This window comes from Psittacula echo (assembly GCF_963264785.1).
Source record: "Psittacula echo genome assembly, chromosome: 16".
NCBI lineage: Eukaryota > Metazoa > Chordata > Aves > Psittaciformes > Psittacidae > Psittacula > Psittacula echo.
In genome coordinates this window covers 5,922,400-5,947,183 of record NC_137752.1, presented here as the reverse complement: position 1 = coordinate 5,947,183, position 24,784 = coordinate 5,922,400, and the positions used below count along the sequence as shown (strand labels likewise).

Sequence of the window (24,784 nt, the reverse complement as noted above, 5' to 3'; positions counted from 1 at the left end):
TGGGTGCCACCAGCCCATTCCCAAAACCTTACTGCAACAGTTCTACCACTCCTTTCCCACAATTCCCATACTAGCAATGGAGCATTGACCCTGAAGAGAGCAATGGTCTCGGATGAAGAAGTCCGCATTAGGAGTGCCAGGAGATGAGGGGTGCATTCTGCTTGTACATTCTTCTTCCTGGAAACATTTAACTTAACAGTTCCAAGTAAGTGACAGGAACTTTCCCTTTCTGGTTCCCTCTTTCCCCTATGAGCCAGTCTGGATCCATGCCTGGCAGGCTGTACACAGTGATCATCTGGGGAGAGAAGACAGCATTAGACAGGACCTGGCCCTGCTGAGTGAGCTGAGGACTTCAGTGAGGTGGATGCTGAAAGAACAGTAATTCCTGAAGCTCATTCAGTAGGCACCAGTGCCCCTTCCCCGGGGCTATTGGCAGCTCAGGTAAGGAAGCTGCATTTGAGGGTGACAATGAAGATACTAAGTACTGGGGTATGTGGTTAGCTGGCTACAGCTGGACTCCAATAGGAATAAAGGACTTACTGAGGTGATGTTCTTCAATAGCAGACAGCCATGAGCACAAGCTCACTGCAGCTCAGTGGATCAAGACTATCAAGACTATTAATACTTCCATAAAATGGGGTTTAGGGGCAGGAGAAGTAACCAAGGCCATGCTGAGCACACAACGGGCTGTTAAACAGCTACAGCAACATTGAACCCAAAGGGAAGTTACCAACCTCATCTGCAAGGAGCGCCAGCTCAGTGCTGTCAGCTGCTTCATAGTCATAGAGGACTCTGGCTTTCCGTGTGCCGCTGGCTGGAGGCTTGACTTCATTTGGGTTCAGCACCCCCTCTGCCACGGCACTGGGCACCCCGACAATGGTGGGCACAACGGGGATGGTAGGCACAGCAGGGAGGGTGGCAGCAGCAGCAGCCGGAGGAGAGGCAGCGGCTGCGGGAGGAGAGGTGGATTCTGCGTTGCCTACGAATGTGCCTGAAAATCTGACACAGGAGAAGAGAGTTCAGTGAGGCTCCAAGATGAGGAGCCCAGAAAGAGCTGCTTTCAGTGATTACAGTGCAGAGATGATCTCAAGAGCTCCACCCAACGCCTGCAGTGTATCTGTGCTGCCCTTCGGGTGCGGAAATGCACTTCTCAGGTGCTGGGGCCATGCAACACACAATGTATTTCTTATGTTGATTCCAGTGTCCTCTTACTGAACTGGCACCCAACTTGGAGAGTATGAAACTGAAGCGTGGCACTAAAGCAGGGTCTGGGCTCTGTGGCTGTTTTCCTAGGTCCGTGGTGCTGTGTCCTTGCCCTGCTCTCACATGCTCTGTGTTATCTGTTTAGTCTGCTTGTCCTTCAGGAAAGGGACAGTCACTGTTGCTGTTAAACTGGATGCCACAGCTGGAGGCTTCAGGCTTTCTGGGCTCTCTAGACAGAGTCAACAATGGAGCTCAGTGTCACTGATCTCATTTACCCACTCTGCTCTAAGGGTATGCAGCTCTGGTCTTTGCAATGAGGTGGAGGCTGAGGTGGAGAGCTCTTAGAGGTTGTTGTGTGCAACATCTTACTTACATTTCTCCTTTGGAACTGCCAGCATGGAAAAGAATGGAACAGGAGTAGTGAGTGATCACAGAGAGGCAACAACAGCCCCTCCTGCGTCAGGCTGAGACAGGTAAGAGACAAAACATCCCTGCTGTGCCCATGGGATGTGCCGCCAGCAGCACAGACCGGGTTCCTGCTGCAGCTGAGCATGCTCAGGCTTGCTGCTTGGCAACAGGAATCTGCCCCCATGTGATTTAACTAATTTAGAGGAAGGATGTTCAGACTCTCATGGCCACCATGAGAGATGAATGTACAACCCCCAGACGAATCCAATGGCAATGTCTGCTCTAGATGTGGTACTGCCAGGATTGGCCTCCAGTCTGTGTGCTCAGAAGCTCTGGGAGAGCTTGGAGGGAGTTTGTAACTTCTGAGATGTGAGATGGGGAAGGAGGCCAGAGCTGGGGGTAACCCTAAGAGAAGCAAAAGCCATTTCTTGTCTCACCTGCCCAGTTGCTTCTGCAGGTCCAGCATGTACTGGTAGCACTGAGCATAGTAGTTGGTCTGAGACTCCACGAACTCGTGGAGACAGCGAAGATGATTCACCTGGAGGGAGAAGGAATTTGGGCTGTGAGTCTGGTTGCCAGGCACAGGAACTCTCTTCCTGCAGGTCCCGCCTACCCCCAAGGGAAGCAGAGTCGTGCAGGCCAGTATTTAAAAGAGTGACTTGGTTTGCTTGAATACACTAATCTGTTAAGTTTGGGAATGTTGCATAGGCACGGGTGTGATCTCGGAGAGGAGGCTGCTCCTGGCACTCCAGCCATGTCCCTGTGGCTAATCCACAGCTCTAGGGACAGAACAACAAGGTTTTTCTGGCTTGGAAGCATTCTGAGGACCGCAGAACTGCAGATGCCACAGAGGCACTGCCTGTGCCTGCTTCATTGTGTTTCTAGTTCGAGCATTCCAGCTCTTATGAGGAGGTAGCATCCAAACTTAGGGCCTCTTCTACCTCTGCTCCCAGTGCAGAGCTCCATGATCCTCTTGGCATCCTTCTAGAAAGGAGCCAAGGGTCCCTGTATTCCCCATCACCCCCCAGTTACTCACATGTGTGCTGCTGATCCCCTCCAGCAGCAGCCGTGTCACCTCTGCCTGACGATCAAACTCGGTCTGTGTGAGCCTCAGCTCGTGCTCTGCCTGCAAAACAGGACAGGGTGCTCAAAACAGCACAAGGCAAGGACCCTGTTACTGCCTCTTCCAGAGCGGAACAGCCACCTCCTCCTTCTCCAACCCCCCTTTGCACTGAGATGAGTGTGCTGCTGGCTCAGCAGGGCCCACCTGCACCTCTGACACTGAGCATCATGGTGATGCTCATGGTGATCCTGGGTGAGGATCCCAGAGGCCTCTGGCTGTGCTTTGGCTTGATTCCTGCTTGATCCTGCATTGGATCAGTGCAGCTCAAGACTGATGCCTCCAGGAAGTTCCTACTCCCACAAGACTAGAACATGAAGATGGAGGGGCTTTGTAATGCTGAGGTATGCAGAAAGCCAGTTCCATGCCAGCACCTGTGCTTTTAACCCCTTCTTTCTAAGCCTATGGGCACAGGAATGTGCAGCTTTTGCTGGTATCCTCGTGATCACCACAGAGCAGAGGCTGAGGCCAGGGAGCATTTACCAAATTGCTGTTACTAGATCTCTCTGCAATGGAAATGAACATCCCAATCCAACCGCTACCCAAGGCCCTCCTTTGAAGCTAGTTACTTATTCTGAGCTAGGAGGAGCTGAACAATGGTTAGCAGAAGGCAGCTATGCAGCAGACATTGGGAATTCAAAGACAGATTGATCCTGGAGACTCTGTACCAGACAGAACCTCTGTCCCCCATCACCAAACAGCATATTTACCCTCGGGCAGTTCTGCAGTGCCAGAACACCCAGGTGAAGCCTTGCAAAGAGAAGAGCTCCAGAAGTCCTGGAGCCATCAGGAGCTCTGGTGCTTGCTCTCTCCTCCTGCTGCCAGAGAGCAAGGGGTGACAAGCAGGCAGGGTTCTCTCTAGCATGCATCGCTCCTTAACACCAAGCGGAAAAGGTCAGTTCCCTCTCAATCTGTGCAGTGACCCAAGCACAGAAGTGATGGTCACTCACTTACTGGAAGAAGCAGCTAGTCTGGAATGGACCCCAGAGGGCTAATACAGCCAGGCTGGTGTTCTCAGAGCAGTGGCCCCATCGCTGGGCACCCCAGAGGGGACCCAGCCTTCTCAGCAGCGCAAGCTGGAGGAGCTGCTGCTGCCCATTGCATCCCTCATCTGTCAGCAGCGCTACCAGTGTACAGCTAAGTGAGAACAAAGAAATGCTTTCACTGCTTTTTAATCAGATTTGTCTATTTTAAGCTACAACTGATCTATTTTCTTGCATCCTCTGGATAAAAGGGATTATTTAAAGGAGAAGGGGGAATGTACCGGGGAATGTCAGCGCAATACCAGTGCAATGCCTTTCTAAGCACCAAGAGATTCCTGACTTCAGTGGCAGCAGAGCTATTTGAAACCTGTGCCAGCTCCACCTGGCACTGCCTGAATGTGACCCTCTCCCTGCCAGCTCTGAGCAGTTGCAGGATGCAGTTTCCTATAAAGCCAGCAGCGGTCTGTGGCCTGGGAGGTCACAGCCTTGTGCTTCTCCAAGACATGGAGAACATTGAAGTTTACTGACATTGGTCTATCCAACCAGGACAGACAGAGGAACAGAGCCCTCATGCTTAGAGCTGACTGCAGTTAGCTTGTTTGTTTGAGGGATTGAAGGATTTAAAGTACAGATGAGCTGGGGTTGCTGTCATGCACAGCATGCAGGAACGTGCCATCTACCACCTCACGCTTCAGGCTAACATCAGCTGGGGGTGTTTGAGGTATGAAAGGCAATGGGATCCCAGAAGGTGTCTCTGGAAGCTCCATCCCATGCTGGAGCTGCACACAGAGCTCACCCTGGTCTCCAGTCCACTAGCAGCCCTCCATCCATCTTCACGGGCAAGTCTCACTCCCCGTGCAGAGCCCAGAACACAAGAGCTGTGACTCTGCCCCCATGGATCTGCTCAGAAGGGTAAGCACAGCTCACCCAGGCAGAAACAATCCACGACAGGCTCCAAACCGCCCCCCTGCCCTCCTGACAGACAGGAGCTGGGGCTGCTCATGGGAACCCTCTGTCCTTGCTTCAGCTCTGTTCAGAGCTCCTGCTCAGACTCCAGAACAAGCAGGCAAGGGGCTACTAGAGGCTAATGCATGGCACATGCAAAACTGGAGAGGGCAGGGCCTTTGCCACCAGAGCAGAGCTGAGTCACAGCACAGCACATCACCTCTGCTCTGTGGCACTGGTGCAGGGTCCTCAGAGCTGCCTTTTCTCACACACAAACACACACCCAGGTTGCTTCTCACACTGGGTACAGCCACCAGCCCACAGGGCAGGCTCTTCCCAAGTCACTGCTGCACTGAACCATATGGCTGCAGGACCAGGATGGGGCTGATGGCAGGAACACCCCACTGATCCTCCCCTGCCTGCATGCAGGGAAGGAGTCCACAGCACCCCCACCCCTGAACACCAGCATCACCCCCAGAAGCTTTGAGCACAAGTAGTTCAGCTGGGTACTTACTTTTTCCACCTCGTCACTCCAAAGCTGTAGGGGCCACAGAGCAACAGGAAAGGAGATCAGTGTTGGAGACGTCAGGAAGCACTTGGCATTAACACCAATGGGGAAGGATGCTCCGTGGACACAGGAGGCCAACTCCAGGACAAGCTCGCCCTTCACCCAGCAGCAGCTGCCACATTGATGCCCCTTTCGCTCACTCCTGCATCCTTGAGCTCAGTTTTATGATGGGAGAGCAAGTCCACACCACCAGAGCCAGTGCATGATGCTCCCTGCCAGGGCTGTTACAGCAACTGCTCTCAGAGGGCTCCAGGAGGATCAAGCAGCAGAGTCCTCTGAAGAGCAATTTTGCTTCACCCTGCAGGGGTTGGTGTTGAAGGACAGCCCCTCCTTTAGACTGTGAGAGGCAAGTGAGCTGCTTGAGCCCACAGACAGGGCCTGGGAGCTGCCATGAGCTCAAGGTAGGCAGAGGCCAGTGTTCCTCACCCACTGGTCCAGAGAGCTGAGGTTAATGGGATCATAATCCAACCAAGTCTGCGCTACCAACAGGCGTGTTTAGGTATAGCAAGGAGGAAGAAGCAGCAGGATGCTGCCTTTGAGACAGGCACAACATCACGCTACTCCCTCCTCTTCTCCTTACCCATGGGGGCACATTTAGGGCAGCACAACACTGCCAGCTGCTTGCTGGGATCTGGCTCCAGACCATGAAACAATTGACAACAAAAGTCACACACAGCAATGAGAAAGGGAGAGAAGAGGCAGAAAAACACATTGATCCTTCCCAGAGGTTCTCGGCTTGGCCTTTCCTCAGCAGGTAACTACTCCCTCAGCTCTGGCAACATGAATCACCCTGGATCAACTGGGAGCACACCAGGAACACCTACATCAGTGGGGCTGGGGGAGATGGCCTCTGAGGACCTCAGCTTCACCCTCTAACGTCACCTTTGCACATCAGGGATGCTCACCACGGCATGGCTGAAATGCACTGCAGGCATGTGGGAGCCTTGTACTGGATGCTGTGGTGTCAGAGGGGGAACATCATCTGTGTAAACCCCAGGTCTCCCAGCTGAACCCTGCAGAGGTTTGTTCACCATCAGCTGCCTCAGGTGGGCTGTGGTAGCCCCAGGTGAGGAGATGACTTCACCAGCCAAGATAAGGAGGGGCTGTCTGTGCTGGGGAAGGAGGAGGATGTTACATCAGGTTCCTCAGCTTGCTGTTAGTTCCTGTTCCATGGTATGTACCCTGAGTGGCATCTCCTCTTACTAGAGTAGAATTCTTTCGGCTGGTCCCCTTGTGATCACAGGGTGCCTCTCTGGAGCACTTGGTGCTGTGAGGCTGGGTGTTTGCTCTGAGCTTTAGGAGGATGTTTTGTTACTGCAAATTGAGAGCTGGTTTAAATAGTGCCTGGGCAATCCCAGCCATGGGGACACAAATCCCTCCCCCTTCTCAGTCTAAGGGCTCTGGATGGCAGATGGTGGGGAGATATCTGTAGGCAGGTCCTAGCTTGAAGTGCTGCTCTGGCACAAGGCCTCTGCAGGCACATCCTTGTGTTTTTGGAGCAAGGTTTACTATAGGGCAGTGGGAACCTTTCACTCCAACCACAGGTCTTTCTACTTAGAGGCTAAGGATGGTACTGAGGTAATTTTAGGGCCATTTAATACTTGCAGTAGCCAATGAATTCATAGCCAGATTTGTTTCTCTTCTATTGGCCTTGCTGTGTGATCTCCAGCCCTGCCCCTGTGCTGCTCTGTGGCAGCTTTGCCTGTCTCTGTCCCTGGACTAAGGCACTGCGTGGCCCAAGCAGCCCAGGGAGCAGAAAAGGCCATGATCTGCACCTCTCTTCCTCCACCCCAGCTCAAGCCAGAGGAACCCTCTTTAAGGTACTCAATGTGTTGTTCTTGGAATCATTCCTAGGAGCACAGCACATGGCAAGTGGCAGGGTCTGAGAGAAAGGGATATTGAGGCTCATGCTGCCCATGTAAACCTTACACAAAACCAAAAAGTCAGTGTGGGAGAGGAGAAATGGCTCCTCAGCCTCCAACACATGCAAACAAGGGAGGTGCTTGTCTGCAGGTGGATCTGATTCCATCTAATCTCTCCTGTTATGGAAGGGGAAGAAGCAAAAGCACCATTATTCAGCTCTCCAAAACCCAACAACATCACTTTAGAATCCCAATCAAAGCCCTGTATAGGGCATATGGTCCAGGAAAGAGCTCCTCTGAGACAAAGTTGTTACCTGGGCATAGGAAGCCATCCCTTCCTCCAGAAAGGAGCAGAGCTCAACAGCAAGCTGAGCAGCAACCACTGCTCTATACTACCAGTACACACCAAGACTAAAGCAGCACAAGGACTCTGGCCTGGAAGAGAAGCAGAGCAACAGTATGAAGAGCTCCTACCTTCACAGTACCTGATCCTTTGAGGCGAGTGCTGGGATTAGAGAGCTGCTTGCACAGTGGTGCTACCTGCACGGAGCTGGGGAGCAGCCTGGGCTCAGCACGTTTGCTAACTAGAGATGCCAATTGTTATTCCAGGCTGGAGTTCAGGTGGCACTTAACCACCAACTGCAGCCTCTGAAACAGATGGTACGGAAGCCACAGGGACCACAGCAGATTTCCTGGTATGAAGTCTTGCTCTGCAACCATCAACCGTGATGAAGGTGAGTGCTGGCTGCTCCCCTAGAGCAAGCCTGTCTCCTGGAGCCCTGCTCTAGCTGCCCTGTATCATCATTGCTGCTGTCAGAGCTTCTCTAGCAGAGCTCTGAAGGGGGACCACTGAATTAGGCACAGAGGTGGCAGGGTAGACACCTAATGGCTAAGAACCCCCACGAAATCTACTTCTACTGTTGTGTTACTGTACTTGGCATCTGCTCCCCAGAACAGCTTTGCAATACAGCAAAAGCAGACCAGCTCGCAGTGTGGTGAGGACTAGACATGCTCAGCTGAGCATCTGGGTGCTCTGCAAGATGCTGAGTTGTATTATGCAAATGCCAGCCTTCAGGTCTGCTTTAGAAAGCCTCTGGGAATGATCAGGATATCCTGGTCCAGTCAGAGCTATTCAGAGGCAGGAAAGCCCAGTTTCTCTCCTCCAGTTCTCCTGGAGATCAGTTTTAGTCCATTATTGTGCTGTCCTTAGAACAGGCCTTTCCAAGGGGGAAGCCAGCACCACAGGCTCACTGCTAGTTGCTGTAGTAGATAAAAGCTGAGCAATTACTACAGCATCACCAGTATCAGCTTCTTCCTAACGTATCCCATCATCGGGTCTGTTACTATGGAAATAGTTTTCTAGCTACAGTGCAAAGCTATTTCTGATCCCAGCATCACTCTCCAAGAAGGTCAGGTCAGATCCCCCTGGGAACTAACACTGATGCTACCAGCTCAGACCTACCTCTTTCTTCAAATGAGAAGAGTTTCCCATTAACCAAATCCAACTTGTTTCCATGATGGTTTTGTTTGTAGAAGGTTGGGCTATCCTTTTTTTTTTTTCCCCCACAGATCCCACTTCCCAGCCCTTCCACTCCCAGATTACTCTATGACCAGGCATCAGTGTTGTTGTGAATGCTATTTAGGAAGCAAGATGATCAGTTTTCAACATTTTAAGGAGCAATGTGACATTGTGCAATGGGGAGCCATGAACACAGCACGGAAAGTCAACTGCTTGACCACAACCACTCAGTGCAACACAGTAGAGATGCAATGGGCTGTTCCCCCACCCCTAGAGCATCTGTCTGCAGAACAGCCACCAACAGACAGGCCCCAAGATGAAAGGAAAAAAAAATGACCTCTCTGTGCAGAATAGGCAAGTCCAAACTGTCAGACTGTGTTTCTGACACGAGGGGTGGCAGAGAGATTCCTCCACCTTTGCTTCTCTTGACCAAATACAAAGCCTCTGAGTACTGATCAAGATGTCAAGCATGTACATTGCCTGTGTACAGCTGGAGCCACCCAGAAAGGCTCACCTTTGAGTTTTTTCCTTTCAATTTCTCTACTAGCAATAAAAAAGAAGTCAGAATATCCCCACTAGAAACGTAGGAAAGGATTGGCAGAGAAACTGGAAAGCAAACCGAGGAGAGAAAGTGCCAGGCCCTGACCATGCATCCCTCCGGGGGTGATGTGCATCCTTCAGGTGGAGTCAGAGGAAGCCTGGGCAGCCCATGTCACATTAAAATGTTGAAAACAGCAGAGCACTGGGTCTGATTTGTAAGTCAGGTGGAGAGAGGGGCAGGAAGAGGTTGGAGAGGCAACATCTATGGGGAGGCAATCTTACCGCTGAGGCGCTGGCGGAGAGAACGTAATTACGAGGTCTAGTCTCCTGAAAGTCAGGCACAGCCTAGTGGGGGAATAGAGTTTCATGTACAAGTCACAGGAGGCCACAGGAGTCACTTGGGCAACGGATGAAAGAAGAGACCAGCATCTTTCTCCTGTCTGTGCTGGGAGCTTAGTTCAAATTCTTACAGATGGAGGAGGGAGGTCTCCCAGCAGTCTGGGCAGTGGTGTGTGGAAGCCAGGCTTGTGCAAGAGGAGGTGGACTGGGTCACGCAGTCACTCAACCAGCAGATATTTCTACTGTTAAAACTCTGCCTGCCCTTACAGCTATCTGCTTGTACAGCAGCCAGTTGGAGTGGACATGAGACAGCACAATCTCGGACGCATTTCCCCTTCCCTTGCAGCCAGCAGGATGCTCGTGTCATGTTGGCTCAGTCCAGTGGGCAGGACCTTCCTTGGCCATGCTTCCCACCCACTGTCCTAGAAGTGTCCCTGTGCAGGGCCTTATCCTTAAGGTGAGCATGTTTACTAGCACCAGAGCATCCTTTCCACAGCGCCTGTTAAAGAAACATCTTGTTCTTACTCTCCCCAAGCCTCTGGGCATGTTTCCTCCTAACAGATCTGCTGTTTTCAGTAAGGGGCATGGCTCAGCCAAAGCCGATCTAGGCCAAAGCCTTCCTGTTGCCAAAGGTAGTGTGAGAGTTTTCATCTCAGAGGTCAGAAAACCTTCAAGCCACCTTCCCCATAGCTAAACCTTTGCCCTGGGGCAAGAGGACTTAAGCACTCTGGAAGTTTTTCTCATTGGGAATGTAAGGGATCCAGTCCACTTGCACGCAGGTGTGGGCTCACTAACCAGCACATAACGTGGTCTCTATTCAGCTAAGCTAAAGCTAAGCCTTCTCTTAGGGTGGCCTTTGGCTGTAGCATTACCCAAAAAGATAAGCCAGCGAGCTAGCTTATGTCAGGACCATTGCATTGGTTCTATGGATCAGGGTATCCTCCTTGGGCAGCCTTTACCTGCAGTGGCTGGGGTGCAAGGCTGGCACACAATCCAGCTGTAACTCAGCTGTGTTTTAATCCTCTCAGGCCCCATGTTTCCTCTCCCAGGTTAATCTCTTTGCAGCTCACCCACATCTACTTATACCCGCTGACCCGGTTTGCTGGGCCCCAAGCAGCTTGCTGGGATGAGTGAGCAGTGTGTGGCAGAGCACCCAGGCAGTCCCCATAAGAAGAGAGCTTTTGTAAACCATCTAGAAGGTTTGGGGATGGCTGGAGGAAGGAATAAGGAGGATTCCTGTTACAAGTCAAACCTGAACACAGGGAGAAAAATGTACCAGTGAGATTTGAGGGCAGCACAGCAACTAGGCTTGACTCCTCCCTGTGGGGAGAAGAGATCTTTCACAGAAATAGCTTCTTAGGCTTTATCTTTTAAGGTTAAGAGCCATCTCCTCCCATTCCCTGGTCTCCAGGGAGTCCCACAACTAGTCACAGCACATGGGATGAAGGAGGCAAGCTGCTCTTGCACGCCTGTGCATGGAGAAGTTGTATTTGCAAGCAGTGATCAAAAGGGACCCACCTCCCTCCCCCTTTCACTCTTGTAATGGGAAAAACGGGCAGAGCCCTAGAGGCAGGAGGACAGAACAGCACCACAACCAGTTCAACCTGCCTGTCATTGTCTCTGGCTGCCTCCCTTCCAGGAAAGGGACTTGCCACGCAACCCAACCTCCTCTGCTTGCAGCCAGAGGAGCCTGAGTGGGTCTTTATGAGAGCCTCTGCCTCTCTTGAGCACTGCTTGCAAGCAGTGGTGATGAAACCAGTGCATGCTCCAGACGGGCTGCAAGCAGCTGATGGATGCTCCCATCTTTCTGGAGCATCCTCCCCAGGCAGCCACAGCCCTGACTACACTCAGTACATGCTCCAGGGCCAGTCCCAATGAGACAAGTGAGATAGGAATTTTCATTTAAAATAGGAAAGAGACAATGAGAGGTGGCAAAGAAAACCAACCCATCACAGCACTGTTAGCACAGTCAATACTCACATCTCCCTCACACTGAGCAAATCACAAAGAAACAAAACAAAAAGGTTAGTGAACAAAACAGCATCAACAGGAAGGACAAAGCACAACGTCCAAGGGAAATGCACAAGCCCAGACACCCAAACAGCAGCTCACAGGCCTGGGCAGCGGCACACGTGGAGGGTCAGTCACGACACAGAAGCTGTGGAACACAAGTTTGCACTACAGAGGGGAAGAGCAGCAAGAGAGTGGTGAGCTGGGAGAGGTGCCATACTTGAGGTCAGCTTGGATGGAGAGGTGGAGCACAGGATTCCAGGTGTGTCACAGGGAACTGTTGTGCTCTAGTGATGAGTTAATGTGCCTGGAGCAGAGGCAGCAGTTGTCCCCTGCTGTGTTGGGAGCTTCTACCTGTGCCTTGTCCTCTAGCAGTTAAGTGAAGCAGCCAGGGACCCCACATTTAAGCTAGGCTGGGTAGCAGATGGGTGCCCACAGCAGCAGCTGAGGTTACCTTCTGTTGTGTGATCTCTGTTTCAAAGTAGAGTGGCTGAAACACCTTGGAAAGCCTGGAGTGACTCTGATCCTGCTTGGGGCACCCCAGCCCTGCAGGTCCAGTGGGAAACCATGGTTTTCTTTTCCAGACAGAGAAGTCCTTCACCTAAGGGTCTGGGTGCAGGGGAGAGGCCTTGGGATCACTTCATATAGGAAGCAAAGAGGGTGAAAATGGAGGAAGCACAGGAGGTATCTGAATTCCTGCTCTGATTTGAGCTTAAGATAAAGCAATGGCCACCACTTCCCACTGAGACTGGGGGCACTTCAGAAGGGAATCTGTGATCCCTGAAGTTACCTTCAGTGTATCTGAGTGACCTGACTGATGAGAGGAAGCTTTTCTTCTTTTAAAAGGGCAGCTATGACTTTTATTCACCCAAAGCTTTGTTTGGGGCTTTCCCCACACAGACCTAAGCACTCTGTTAGACTGCTCATGGAGGCTGTTGAGCTTTGCACAGCTTTCCCATATGGCAAACATGCAGTTAGAGCTGGAGAAAGGGGAAAACACCTGGGAACTGGTCATGCAGGGAGCTGCAAGGCCAGAGGCCCAGCTGAGCAGATGGCTAGAAAATAGGTTCATGGCAGGGCTCCTAGGCTGCTATCCCAGAGACTGACTGACAAGGATTCCTGCCTACTCTGATTGCATGTTTGCTAGGTGAGCTCCTGGCCCCAGGCTAGAAGCAGAACTTGGCATGTTCTTGTGCCAACAGCCAGAGCACTACGGGATGGCAATCTGCTTCAACAGCGTTCTCCAGGGAACCCATCAGTATCCAGCTACATCCTCTCTGCCTCCTCTACACCGCCCCTGCCCAGGAAGAGCCAAGCTTAGGAGACGCTTTAGGCCCAGAACACCCTGAGGTGGTGTCAGCCTCAGACATGCACTTTGAAGTGCTTGTCCCCATTGCTCAGGCCTGCGGACAGTGGCACTGACTGATTTACCAGCCCCTTCTGCACTGCTCTGACCTGGGACCTTCGGTAGTTTACTTGCCATGGTCTCCCCAAAGATAGAGGACAGGACTAGCTTGAAACTCAACAGCACAATGAATTGAATGCAGAGGCTGAAGGAAGGACCTCTTGGTGGCCAGTGTGACCCCTGGCCATGCCTTACAGGCTCCTGCAGCACTCCTGCCTGGGGAAGACTGAGTTGGCAGAATCCTAAATCGTGTGAAAGGCTGGGGCTGCTGCAGAGCCTCAGCAGGTGTTTCCCTTGCACACTTCCCAGCTCAGCACTCTCTTGGCTTGCTTTAAGATCCCCAGGGAAACTTAGTCCTCAGAAGATGCAGCCCTTAGTTACTAGCACAAATCATCCAGCACCCACTGTCAGTCAGGAGGCAGAAACCTGTGTCAGGTTCTGTAGAACTTTCCAGACTCTGGAAGCTCACAACTATTGGTTTCAGCAGCTCCCCCAAGGGAGGACATCTCATGGACAGGTCCGTGGCTCCTGCTCACAATTCCCTTGTGCACTAGACAAGGAATTCCTCACCCCCGCATGCCTGCAGAGCCAGGACATGATGGAGCAGCCTAATTTTGTCCATGTGAGCCAAGCCCTGGGCCAGAAGGACAGAGAGGGGAAGGAGGGAGACAGTTACCGCTGCTTTGGCCTCGGCAGCTTTGGCTTTCTTCAACCTGGCCTTGCAGGCATCCAGATCCAGGCGGCAGTTCTGCAGGGTCCTCCTCTCTTTCTGGAAGGGATAGAAAATGGGTAAGAGCAGACTTAGGAGCTTTTGGGGAAGGAAGGGGACAAGGTAACATCTAGGAATCAGATCTGTTTCCTTATAAAAAATGCTAGAGAGAAAGAAGCATCTGCTACGTTCATCTCATCAGCAGGGGTTCTGTGCCTGGCTGACAGGGATACAGGCTTGCCTTCTGGGAATAGGGCAGCCTATGGGTGGGTGATGCTCACTAAGGTGCAGGAGTCAGGAAAGGAATTACCTTCCTCATGCACACCAACTGGCAATTCTTCCCTGCCACAGAGGGAACCGTGAGGAGATCCCGGTATTCCCCCATCCTTGCATTATTTAAGGGGAGAGATAGAAAGTCCTTTTTTATAGGGAAGGAAAATTCTTCCAGCGCTGTTTCCCTCTTCCCCCACCCTTCTCACGTCCAGTGAAGTGAAGCCTTCCCTGCTGCCACACTTACAGTTATGGTTCGCCAGTCCCCTTCCAGGAAGTTGCGCAGCGGGGTCAGAAAGTTGATGGATGCAGACTGGATGAAGTCCCGTTCTGCTGCACCTAAGCGCCTTTGAGTCTCTCCAACTTTTATCAAGGTCTTCCCTGCAATAACAGGAGACCTCAACTCCATGACAATCCATTAACATTGTGTTGGCTTCAGCCAACTCATCCAAAGCCACCAGGTTCCAGTGTTGAGGGTCAAAGGCGCAGTGTATCCTGCGTGGGCAAGGTGACCATACCTGTACCACACCAGCTTCAGCCCTATCTACAGGCTGCTTTTAGCTTGAGGCCTCTTCCTAGCTGCTCGCAGGGCAACTTTGATGTTATCTATCTGCTGAAGCATTTACTCCACTGATGTCCTTTTACTGCTCCACCTGCTTGCACAGAATGAATGCTGTTTGCCTCATAAAAGAGGCCCAGGAACAGAGCAGCAAATTAAAAAGCACCAGAGCAGAAAGAATGAGTTGATGAGGCAGTGCTGGCTGTAGGTGCAGTTACAGCTGGTCTGCCTGGAACAGGACTGGCAATTGAACAGCTATCGATTTGGAGAGCAGTAACAACGCTCATGGCAGAGGCAAGGACAGATGGAAGTTAAGACCTTCTGTGCATGTCTGCTGCTCAAAGACGTATCAAATTCCTCCAGAAAGGGGCAACTGTTAGGATTTAAGAGCAGAAAGATGCTCTGTGTGGTCAGGCAGGAGCTTGTTGAGCCTTGTAGACAAGCACCAACCTTTCCAAGTCTATTTTCCTGTTCTCTTTCTGCTGGAGAAAGATCTCCATGCTCCACTTGCAGGACACAGTTAAAGGCTGGTTCTCCTGTTCAGAGCCTCTATAAACTCTGCAAATGGATACCACCTTAGATCAAGATATGCTTAAACTGCTCAAAGCTAAAGCCATTCACTGCAATTCTCTGTCCAGGCTGGTTTAGAAAGCCACAGAAATAGGACAGAATAGTTTGGTTTTGTAAGCAGTTCCATTACCTAGCCTGGATCCATGTGTCTTTATTTCTTTGCTAGCTCTGCCAGACTTGGGTATCGAGAATCCCTTTCCCCACACAGCATGAAGCATGCTTTGCTGTGGAGTAAGTCTTGACTTCCTACCCCAGATGGGCTGTTTGCTTCTGTGCTAGAGACGACCCTTCTCTGGCTTCAGCTTTGACACTAACAGGCAGGTTGTCACAGCAGGGAGCAGGCCACTGTGCCCCCTGCAAGAGGCATGCTGCAGGTGTTTTAACCCAAAACAGTCAAGGAGATGCTCCCTCAGGGAGCGACAGATTCCCAGGGCTGACTTACCATAAGGTGTCCCTGGCCCAAAGTCATTAGCTGCTTCTGTCATGTACTGTGCCAGCAGCTCCCCGTTGGTGACCCGGGAAGGCACCTTCCGGTCAAGCTTCTCATAGAGGAATTCCTCTACTCTGGCACCTGGAATGAGGATACCACTGGTGGTTACAGGACGGAGGATGAAGGAGGGACCCCTGGAGCTGGCATCCAGGGTAGCTCACCCCATGCAAGCCTCAGTAATGCCCTGGATAGCAAGCACCAGGAGAAGGTGTCCCTTCCAACCCGCCCAAACTCAGTGCAACAGGGCTCTCTGCCAGAGGGCATGTCTTTAACACCTGCAAGCGGTAGTTGTCCTTCAAGCATTAAAAGAAGCTAAACTTACTAAGGTTTGGCTGTAGCAGAACTTCAGTCTGACGCAAGATCTTCTCTGTCCAGTTCTTTGTGCAGTCTGCCCTGGCCATAAGGTTTTCAAAGTGGGCATCTAGTTCAGTCTTCTCAGCCTGACCCAGCTTTTCTTCAGTAAACTGCAAGGAGGAGGCAGTTGTTAGAAGGTCTGTTCTACTAAAGCAAAATAGCAGTGTGCTACAGGACTATTAAGAGACACTGAAGCTTCTTCTGTCTCATGCATTTATCTTAGAGTAGAGCTAAAAGGCCTTCAAGGTGTCATTCTTTGTTCCCAGGCCTCTTTCACGGGAAAAGAACAAATTTTGCCCAAGAGTGGAACAAGGATTGAGCTAAAAACAGAGTGCAGGTTTGAGAGGTGTTCCAGAATCAGTAACTTTTAATAAGCTCTGGTACAAAAATACTCTAGTTGTGAGGAATCCATTTAAATGTGAAGAACCGCATGCAGAAGAGCAACAGACATCCTTCATGTAAGGGAAGGTGCCATCTCCGTTCACCTTGTCCTAATGACCTCTATGTTCTGCAAACCCAACAGGATCGGGGATGCCACTACCACCTTGGGAGTCGAGCTTTCTTCTCATCTTATTGGACAAGCATGTACACCCTGGTTTTGTCACAGGGCTTGTGAGTGCCTTCTGACAGCCATCCCACTGCCAGGGTCTGAGCACCACATCCCAGCTCTCCTCCTGCCTTGCTGGCAGTGAGCTGCCACCTCAGCATCTGACCTTTAAAGAGGCTCAAACTCAGGATTTAGATAATACTTCTAGCAAGTGACTCTTCCTCTAGGACATGCTCTGAAGCAGGGTACCAAAAGGAATATAATAGTGTCTGGCTTCTCTCAGCACTTGGACTCATACTGGCAATGGATTCTGCCTCCCTCCCTCTGTGATTCCTTTTGAGTTTAAATTCAACAGCAGGGAGAAGCAGGCTGCGCAAGGCTTCAGTGCTCACATCCTGGGCAGTGACATCTGACACAAGCAGGTTGGTCAGTCTGGAGATGCAGCATCAGACGGCCTGGACACACCCCCATTGCTTCCTTGGGGGATGTCTGAGAGAAGCGCCTGTTCCCTCTCATCCCAGCCCCACTTTCCACTTGCTCCTCTCAGTGAAGTTGCCAACTTCAGTGTGTTTTTAAGCATAATTCCTGTTTTTGACAGAACCAGCATCTTGTTGGATCATCCCAAAAGATTCCTTTGGTCAGCTGAGGTTGCAGTTTTCCTTTTAGCCCTTGTTGCTGGCTTCTGGTACCACTGTTGAGTTACCAGGATGTGGTACTATAAAATACCTCAGGTGCCAAGAGAAACTCAGATGAAATACAACTCCTGTCTGAGCTTCCACTTGTACCTTCTCTCACCTCCCTTTTCCCACAGCTCAGAGGAGATGCCCTCTTCACCGGGTTTCAGTCTGGTGTCTGCTACCTCTCCTGAACAGCTTTCTGCCAAGCTCTGGCTGCCCAACAGCCCGTTCACATCCAGTACAATGCTGGGAACAAAGTGAGATAAGGAGCAAGCCCAGAACCAGCACGGGAGGCAGGCAAACAGCCCTTAGGAGTCCTGTTACCAGCCCTGTGCAAATGTTCCTAGATGTCAGAGATATACAAGCCCTGCAGGTATGTTTACACAGTGACCTGTTTGGGTGAGATTCGAGCTAGAGGCAGTGAACTGCTTTGCCACATGTCTGTGGTGACACATACTGAAGTGCAAGGACAATCACACTCCCTCCTGCAGCCCAGTGGGGATGGAGGAGGCGCAGCCATGCATGATCAGGCACCGCTTTACTGCTCACTTCCTCAGCATCAGTAGTCCCTGGTTACTAGCACTTAATTTCAGCTCAGTCTTGCCCCCCTGGCTATTGCTGGACATGGCCAAAAGCAGATTCAAGGTATGAGGGTGTTTGTGCTGCATTGTACCTAATGTCTACGATTGTCTTTGAGGACTATCAGACATGTGTGAGTGGCTGGGGCTCTCTTCCTCTGTCGCTGTTGGAAGCCCAGGGCTGTTTTCCGACTCTGCCAGGCTGGGCTGAGTCACTGCCATGCAGCAAACTGGGGCTTCCCAGGTATTTGGCATCAATTCTTGAGTCATCTGTTTAAGAGCTATAACTCTTTGATGCAAGCATAACAGCCTCTCTTGCCCTCCTTTCCCAGACAGCTTTTTCAGATCTCGTCTCACTTTCAAGTCCAGCTCTGCTTCCTGCAGTTCAGCATCGTCCTGCACCAGCATCTGCCCTGGAGCTGTCAAGCCTAAACCTAGTTTCTTATCAGATGAATTTAGTCAGCTTCTTGCAGCATTGCTGCAGTCAGAACACTGTTGAAGCCCTCCAGCATCCCCAACGCTACTGCCAGCCTCTTGAATCACTCCAACTCTGGGGTCCTTTGCTCTATTCACAAGCAGCATCTCCAAGCATCAATGTCCTTTGTAGCTCTTTTGTGTAACCTACCCCTTCACCCAGGGCAGTGGAACAACTTGCACAGCACTTGGCCAGGGAGCAGCCAGGACTCAAACTCAGTTCTTATCTCAAGATAGGCAATAAATGTGTTTGTCTTGCAATGCTGAGGACATGCACCAATCACTGCAAGCCTGGGGGCTATGCCAGGAGAGGAGGATGGGCAGGAGTCTCAGCCACAGCCTGTGGTTCCAAAGGGTCAGACCAGAAAACAATCTCTTATTCAGACTTTCTCTCAGCTGGAGGAAAGCAGGGCATGAATGTCATGAAGTGGGTGCAAGGGCATGGGAGGCTGTTACTCCATTTATACTTAATTCCCTTAGTGTCTCTCTGTGACCCCTGCCCAGGAATCAGCTGTGCTGCAGAGTCCTGCAAAGCCTGGGGCAGTTGGTACCTCTTACTGCAGGCTGCTGCAGAGGGTGCTCTATTCCTCCCCTGCAGCACACTTCTACCTTCTTGTCTGTGCACAGGAAGCCACCGATCCAGCTCAACCTGGCCTCAAACGTGGCTTTTAGACGGATCAGAGAACTCAGCCAACTTCACAGCACTACTGGGGACATGGCATCAGGTGCAGGGGAGAGCAGGACCACCTTTTGCAGGAGCAGTGTGCAGTGAGAACAGATGAAAGGTCTCATGAAAACACAGCCAGCAAAGGAGATGACAGGTAAGTCACACCACCTTGGTATGAGCTGGTTCTTGTCTGATGCAAGTGGGGATCTGAGCTTTCAGATAGCAACAGGTCTCAGGTGCCGATCCCCTCTTAACCAGCTGCCCAAGTCAGTGTTCTCAGTGCAAAGCAGGGTAGAACAACAGCAGTTTATGAAGTCTGGCTATTCAAACACTTCCAGCAGAACTCCCCCATGACGGATTTTTATTCCCAGGAATTTGTTTTCATAACACTTACAGAGACTTCATTGTTTTTCCTTCCCATTGAACAGACATAAGATTTCACTGCGAGGCCAAGAGGTGCAGGAGCACAGATGAACTGATCTCGCACACACTCAGCCTCCTGACTGTAGAAAGACAGATTAAAAGTATTTTCCTAAAGGCATTGCTGGCTTTTGCAGCACTGAATGCTCCAGACAAATGGGAGTGTTATTTGGTTTTATCCAGTTGACTTGGTGCATATCCACCTGGGAGAGAGGCAGGCAGAGCACATCCAACTGCAACGTCTGGGGAGAACACTGAGCTTCTCCATCCTGCTGTAGCAGAACTACTATATTTGTTTTCCACAACCTGATAGATCACCAGCCCTGCCCTGAACCAGTTCCAGGATCTGCATCCTGGGATCACATGCCAGTGCCGAGAGGCTCCAGTGCTCCTGCCCTGCAGGAAGCGTCCCTGCAGCTGACCCAGCTGAGCACCCATCCCGCGGCTCTGCAGGGAAGCTGGTGACATGATTAATAATGCAGAGCAGCCTTTTGTCAAGTGCCACTCTGGCTCTCCAGGAAGAGAAGTGCTGCATTCCAGGGCATCAATAATTCAGCCAAAGGTTGGGTTTCCTCTGGGAGGCTTGGCTGGCCAGCAGGAATGCTGGACGCATTATCAAGGCCCATGAGGGCAAGCAGCACTTGGGTGACAGCCCCAAGAGAAATAAGACTGTGCTGGCTGCAGTCAGGGCAGCTGCCTACATTCACAACTCCCCTTTCCCTAGGAGAGCTGGTAGAGACACTAGTGGTACATCAGGAGGGTCAGCAAGTAGAGCTGAGCAGGATGGGTCCCTCTGTAGCTACAGCTACAGCATCAAAAAGGCTCTGCCTATAGCCCTAGTGACTTAAAGCCATCAAGGTTTGGCTGTAGAACAGCACATGAATTGTTTTCTTTGCTAAATCCCCCATAAAAGCGAGTGCAATAAAACCCCAGTGCTCCCACTGAGCTATGCCAACACCACAGCTGCTTTGCACAATGCAGCACAAATCGACTCGTGTCTCTTTCAGGCTTGTGTGATTTTTTTATCATCCCTGTCCCCTCCAGCTGGCCTAGGCTGTATGCGACCTCTGCCAGGGTAGCTGCAGCCCCCTTGCAGCGGATGTGGTGGCGGAGTTCAGGCCCTTGTAATGTAGGGTCCTTAGTAATGTTCCAGGTGGATATTACTTATGACTTTGCACCTTAAATCACAAAGATCAAACCAGGACCAGGAGTCTTAAACCACGATGAGTTTCCTGCATCTGCCAGTAGATTTGGGCTGTTGGATTTTCTGAAGCCCCCAAACAGTTCAAAACGCCCAGGCTATGGTAACATTTGTTCTTTGCGTGATCAGAGGCATGACAGAATTAGTTGAGGCAAATCCACCTCCCACCTTGTACAGAAGCCACAGCCACTCAGTCAGCATCTAAAAACTACCTGAATTTCAGCAGCTGTGGACAGGATACAGGGCATGCTTCAAGTCTTTGGTCACCAGGAGGCAGGAGAACTAGGCTGTGAGCCAAGTGAAACTGTGCTAGAGGACAGAAGGAAGCTGTAAACAGGCCAGCTTGCTTAACTCATGAGCAAGGCATTTAGGAGAGGAAAAAGATACTGCTGTGGTGGGTTTACTGTCTCTGGATTCCCGGTGCCCACCAAGCTGCTCTGCCACTCACCTCTTCAGCAGGGCAGGGGGGAAGGAAAGAAGATGGGAGAACCCCTCGTATATCAAGATAAAAGGGAATTTGATAAAGCAAAAGCAAATGTCATGTGCAGAAGCAAAGGAAAACAAGAGATTTGATCATCTACTTCCCACCAACAGGCCATATCTGGCCACTTCCTGGGACACAGGGTAGTTGCTCCAGAAGACAAACATCATAAATAACCAATGCCCCTCCTTTCTTTTAGCTTTGATTGCTGATCAGATATCATATGGTATGGAATATCCCTTTGGTTAGCTGGGGTCTGCTGTCCTGGCTATGCCCTTCCCCAGGATCTTATCTACCCCCAGGCTATTGGTGAGGGGGAATGTTGGAGAGGCTGCCTTGGTGCTGTGCTAGCACTCCTCAGCTGTAGCCAAAACACTGCTGTTATCAACACCCTTTTAGCTACCAACACACAGTACTATGAGGGCTGCTATGGGGAAGTTAACTCCATCTCAGCCAGACCCATTACAACTACCCTCACAGATTCATAGGTGTGTTTCAAGTGGAAACATGCTCTGTCTTGTACCTCTTGCCTTAAAACCCCTCTACTTAAGTCACCTGTTGTTATCTTAATGTGTCCAGAAACCAAGGTATCAACCCCAGTAAGGTCAGCAAACAGAGTCTATTTTATCTATTATAGATATTAAAGTCTGTTTTATCACCAGAGTTCAGGGAGATGTGGGAGTCTGTCTGCAGAGGCTTCAAGATAGAATAAGTCAACCTCTAGCTGCTGGTAGTAATTACATTAGCAGTGGGATAAGCACCCAAAAGATGTACTCACGCTTGGGCAATTTCACCCAGAGCCACTTTATATCAGAAATGACAAAAGACAGACACCTACAATTATTTCCAGACATCCCGGAGAGAGCCTGGCTTGGAGCCTGTCTAGAACAGAGACATCCAGTGTGTTACCTTTGGAAGGAGGGATGCCAGTTCTGTAGGGAAGCTGGAGCTGTTGGCACAGCTTCCCCTACAGAGGTTTGGGATCATATCACTTACTGATACCTGGAAGGTGCATCTGGTCAGAGAGAAAGGCCTTATTCCTCTTCAGTGAAGATGAAAAGAATGACCTGTTTGAAGTCTGTCTGCAGGTGCTGCATCCCATCTGAGGATGCAACTTGATGGCTGTGACTGGTGGTGTGTCACTACAGTTACAACCTCAAGGGAGATGCTGAACCCTACAAAAGCTCTATCTCCTTGCAGCTGCCCAAGCCTAGAAGCTTGTCAAGTTTGTTCCTTACTCCCAGGGTAGCAAAGCTGACCACCACCTTCCTACCCCAGCTTCTACTCCCTGCTTTGCTTTTCTGAAGGAGATTATAAGAGATGCCATGATACCCACAGGACACTGTCTGGTCAGGGAGCTGTATACAGAGTCCTGCTAAGATAGTGCTTACACAGCTTTGGGGAGATACCACACAGCTTTTGCCACAGCCACCTCTGTCATGCTCCTGCTGGAGATGAGGACAGGCTTGCCCACCCAGGAAGCTGCCCAGCTTCTCCTCAGGTAGGTGTCCTGCTAACTGGTGCCTGAGCTAGGAAGAGCCATGTAAAGGCAGCAGTGGGTTTCTGAGTTATTGTTGTGGCATGAGAGAGGTCAAGCCTAGCCCAAAATACTTCATCTGGAACCTACATTAGGTTGTATTTGATAGGTTTCAAACCAGGACTGCTCCTGCCCTCAGCCTTTGGGAAGCCACCCCAGAAGTGGTGTGCTGACCATCCCTTCCCCCTCGCTGAGCAAAGCTAAAGCCCTTCTTCAGTTAAAGTTCAGCTCTTGTGTGTTGGTCAGACATCTCAGCCAGACAGCAGGAGCTAATGCTGTCTGAGCAGCACAGCACATAATGGCCAGTCCATTTATCTCCCAGTCGCTGCGGTTCCAGTAAAACATCACTTTGTTAAATGCCTGGAGCTGAAGAAAGCATCTCCAATGCTACAGAAAAGTCAGCTTATTCTAGACAGGACTTATTCCCCTCCTGGAGGATCTGCTGCGCTGAAGAGTGCTACAAACCCAATCCTTACTGCCAACCACAGACCCCAACTGTCAGTTGTGGCTCTTGGTGGAGACAGGGCAGTGCTCACTCACACCAGGACTCCATGGTGACAGCCCAAGCAGGCCAAATCCCCCCAGTAATTACGTTTCAGAAGGTGTTTTTCAGCCTCAGTAACCATTTCCTTGCAGCCTCCTCTCCTCACACAAACACCTGAATGCTGTCCACAAGTCCCAGTGCCCATTTTGTTCCAAGAAATTACTACTGTAATGAGACATACGAATATTCATATACGAGTGTATGTGGAGTAGGTGTCGCAGGCAGAAGCCACTATTTATAAACGCCTCCTTTCTCTGGAATCACTGCGTGCAGACACTGTTCTCATGCCTGTCTCCTTCCTACGCCTTGAAGCTAAAAACCACTTATCAGAGATTTACAATAAGGCTCAACATAAGATTTCTTTCCAGCATTTCTTTCTTTCTTTCTCCTGCAACCAGGGTCATTTGCATGAGAACAGCATCTTAAAGCTTTCCATCTGCTCCTTGTTTTGCACCTGTAGTTAATATCTCTCTTTTTCATAACATATGACTCATCAGCACGGTCGCAGGAGGTGATATCTGTTTACAGGAGATCGGTTCCTAAAAGAGCCGGAATGACTCCGTTGCGCAGAAGGTTTGGAACAAGACAACACTGCTCTGTTTATCAACCCCCACACAAGAGCGGTGTCTTCTACAACAAGCAGGAACAGCCCAGTCCCAGAGTCACCGGAGGAGTTCACTTTGCAGGCAGGATCTGGTCTCTCTCCTCTCCTGCCCAGCCAGGAGTGGTTTTCCAGTTGTTGTGCCCCAGAAGCAGACTCAGCCACCACATCTCACCACCTTCTGCTTTGCTTCTCAAGGAGAGCCCAATTTATTCACTTCACAGCTCCAGGGGGTCTCTGCATCCCCCAGGAGCTCCTGATCTTGTTTGTGAGGGACAGGCCTGATGCCACATTACCCTACTGAGACACTGCTTGCAGCTCCTTCCTATCACTTTACAGCACTGTGTTTGGGCAGGGCCTGGGAGCTGCTGCCTGAGGGGTTGCGGTGCAGACCCCCCTCAAGGCCACCTCTGCCACACGCCCTAGCGAAAGGGAACAGTGGGCCTGGGCACAGCTAACAACAGCTCTTTACAAGATAAGCTTTACCATAGGCACAACAACCATTAAGAAAGCAGCGTCCCCTCCACACCCCACAGGTTACAAGCCTCTCTGGGGCTCTTCTCACCCACCTGTACCACAGCAGCAGCCCCACGATCACGCGGCACCGCTCACGGTGGCTGTTGTTGCTGCTCTGGCTCAGACCTACCCAGCGCCAGGCTCATCCCCCAGCCTCTCCCGGGTGCGGCTGGGGCAGGCACGAAGCCCCGGGGCCATGGCGCCGTTGCCACGGCGACGCGCTGCGGCCCAGCCCGCTCACCTGCATGGCGCGGGAGAAGAAGACCCCCGCGTCCGACGCCAGCTTCTTCACGTTGAAGTCCATGGCGGCTCCGAGACCTGCCGCCGCCTTCGCCGCGCCCCCGCTGTCACCGCGACCGCCGCGCCTCCGCCCTTTATAGTCCCGATCGATGCCCTCCTCGATCCGCGCCGCGGACTCTTAAAAGGGCTGCGTGTCACCGGAGCGGTCTCCCGGCTCTGATCCAGCCGGGCGGGCGGGCCGCACTGCAGCGGGACGGGAGAGGCGAACCGAAGCGGTCTCGCCGGTGTCCGGCTTCCCTGGGGAGCGCCTCAGCGGGCGGGGGAGCGAGCTGGGGCCGAGGCCCCTTTAAGCCGAGCCGAGGCGGTGGGGGTGCTGTCATCCTCTGACCAATGGGCGCTGGCTCCGCCTCCACGCCCCTTCCCCTCTCTACTCAGCGGCGCCCATCC

General features: G+C 51.4%; 1 protein-coding gene across 3 annotated transcripts; it reads right to left on the bottom strand.

Moving 5' to 3' along the window:
- Window positions 1–187: 187 nt before the first annotated feature.
- On the bottom strand, window positions 188–24,437 carry SH3GLB2 (SH3 domain containing GRB2 like, endophilin B2; the record flags this gene model as incomplete). Of its 3 annotated transcripts, XM_080630730.1 has the most annotated exons (12): window positions 24,339–24,437; window positions 15,823–15,964; window positions 15,453–15,581; window positions 14,129–14,262; window positions 13,579–13,671; window positions 11,468–11,479; window positions 9,431–9,493; window positions 5,174–5,197; window positions 2,648–2,737; window positions 2,049–2,149; window positions 735–999; window positions 188–295 (listed from the first exon to the last, which is right to left on the bottom strand). In XM_080630730.1, the coding sequence occupies exons 1-12, from the start codon at window positions 24,399–24,401 to the stop codon at window positions 188–190; spliced, it is 1,224 nt and encodes a 407-aa protein (XP_080486856.1). In that variant the 5' UTR covers window positions 24,402–24,437. The 3 variants fall into 3 exon arrangements, with proteins under 3 accessions (XP_080486856.1, XP_080486855.1, XP_080486857.1); XM_080630729.1 differs by lacking the exon at window positions 11,468–11,479; XM_080630731.1 differs by lacking the exons at window positions 9,431–9,493; window positions 11,468–11,479.
- Window positions 24,438–24,784: the final 347 nt, after the last annotated feature.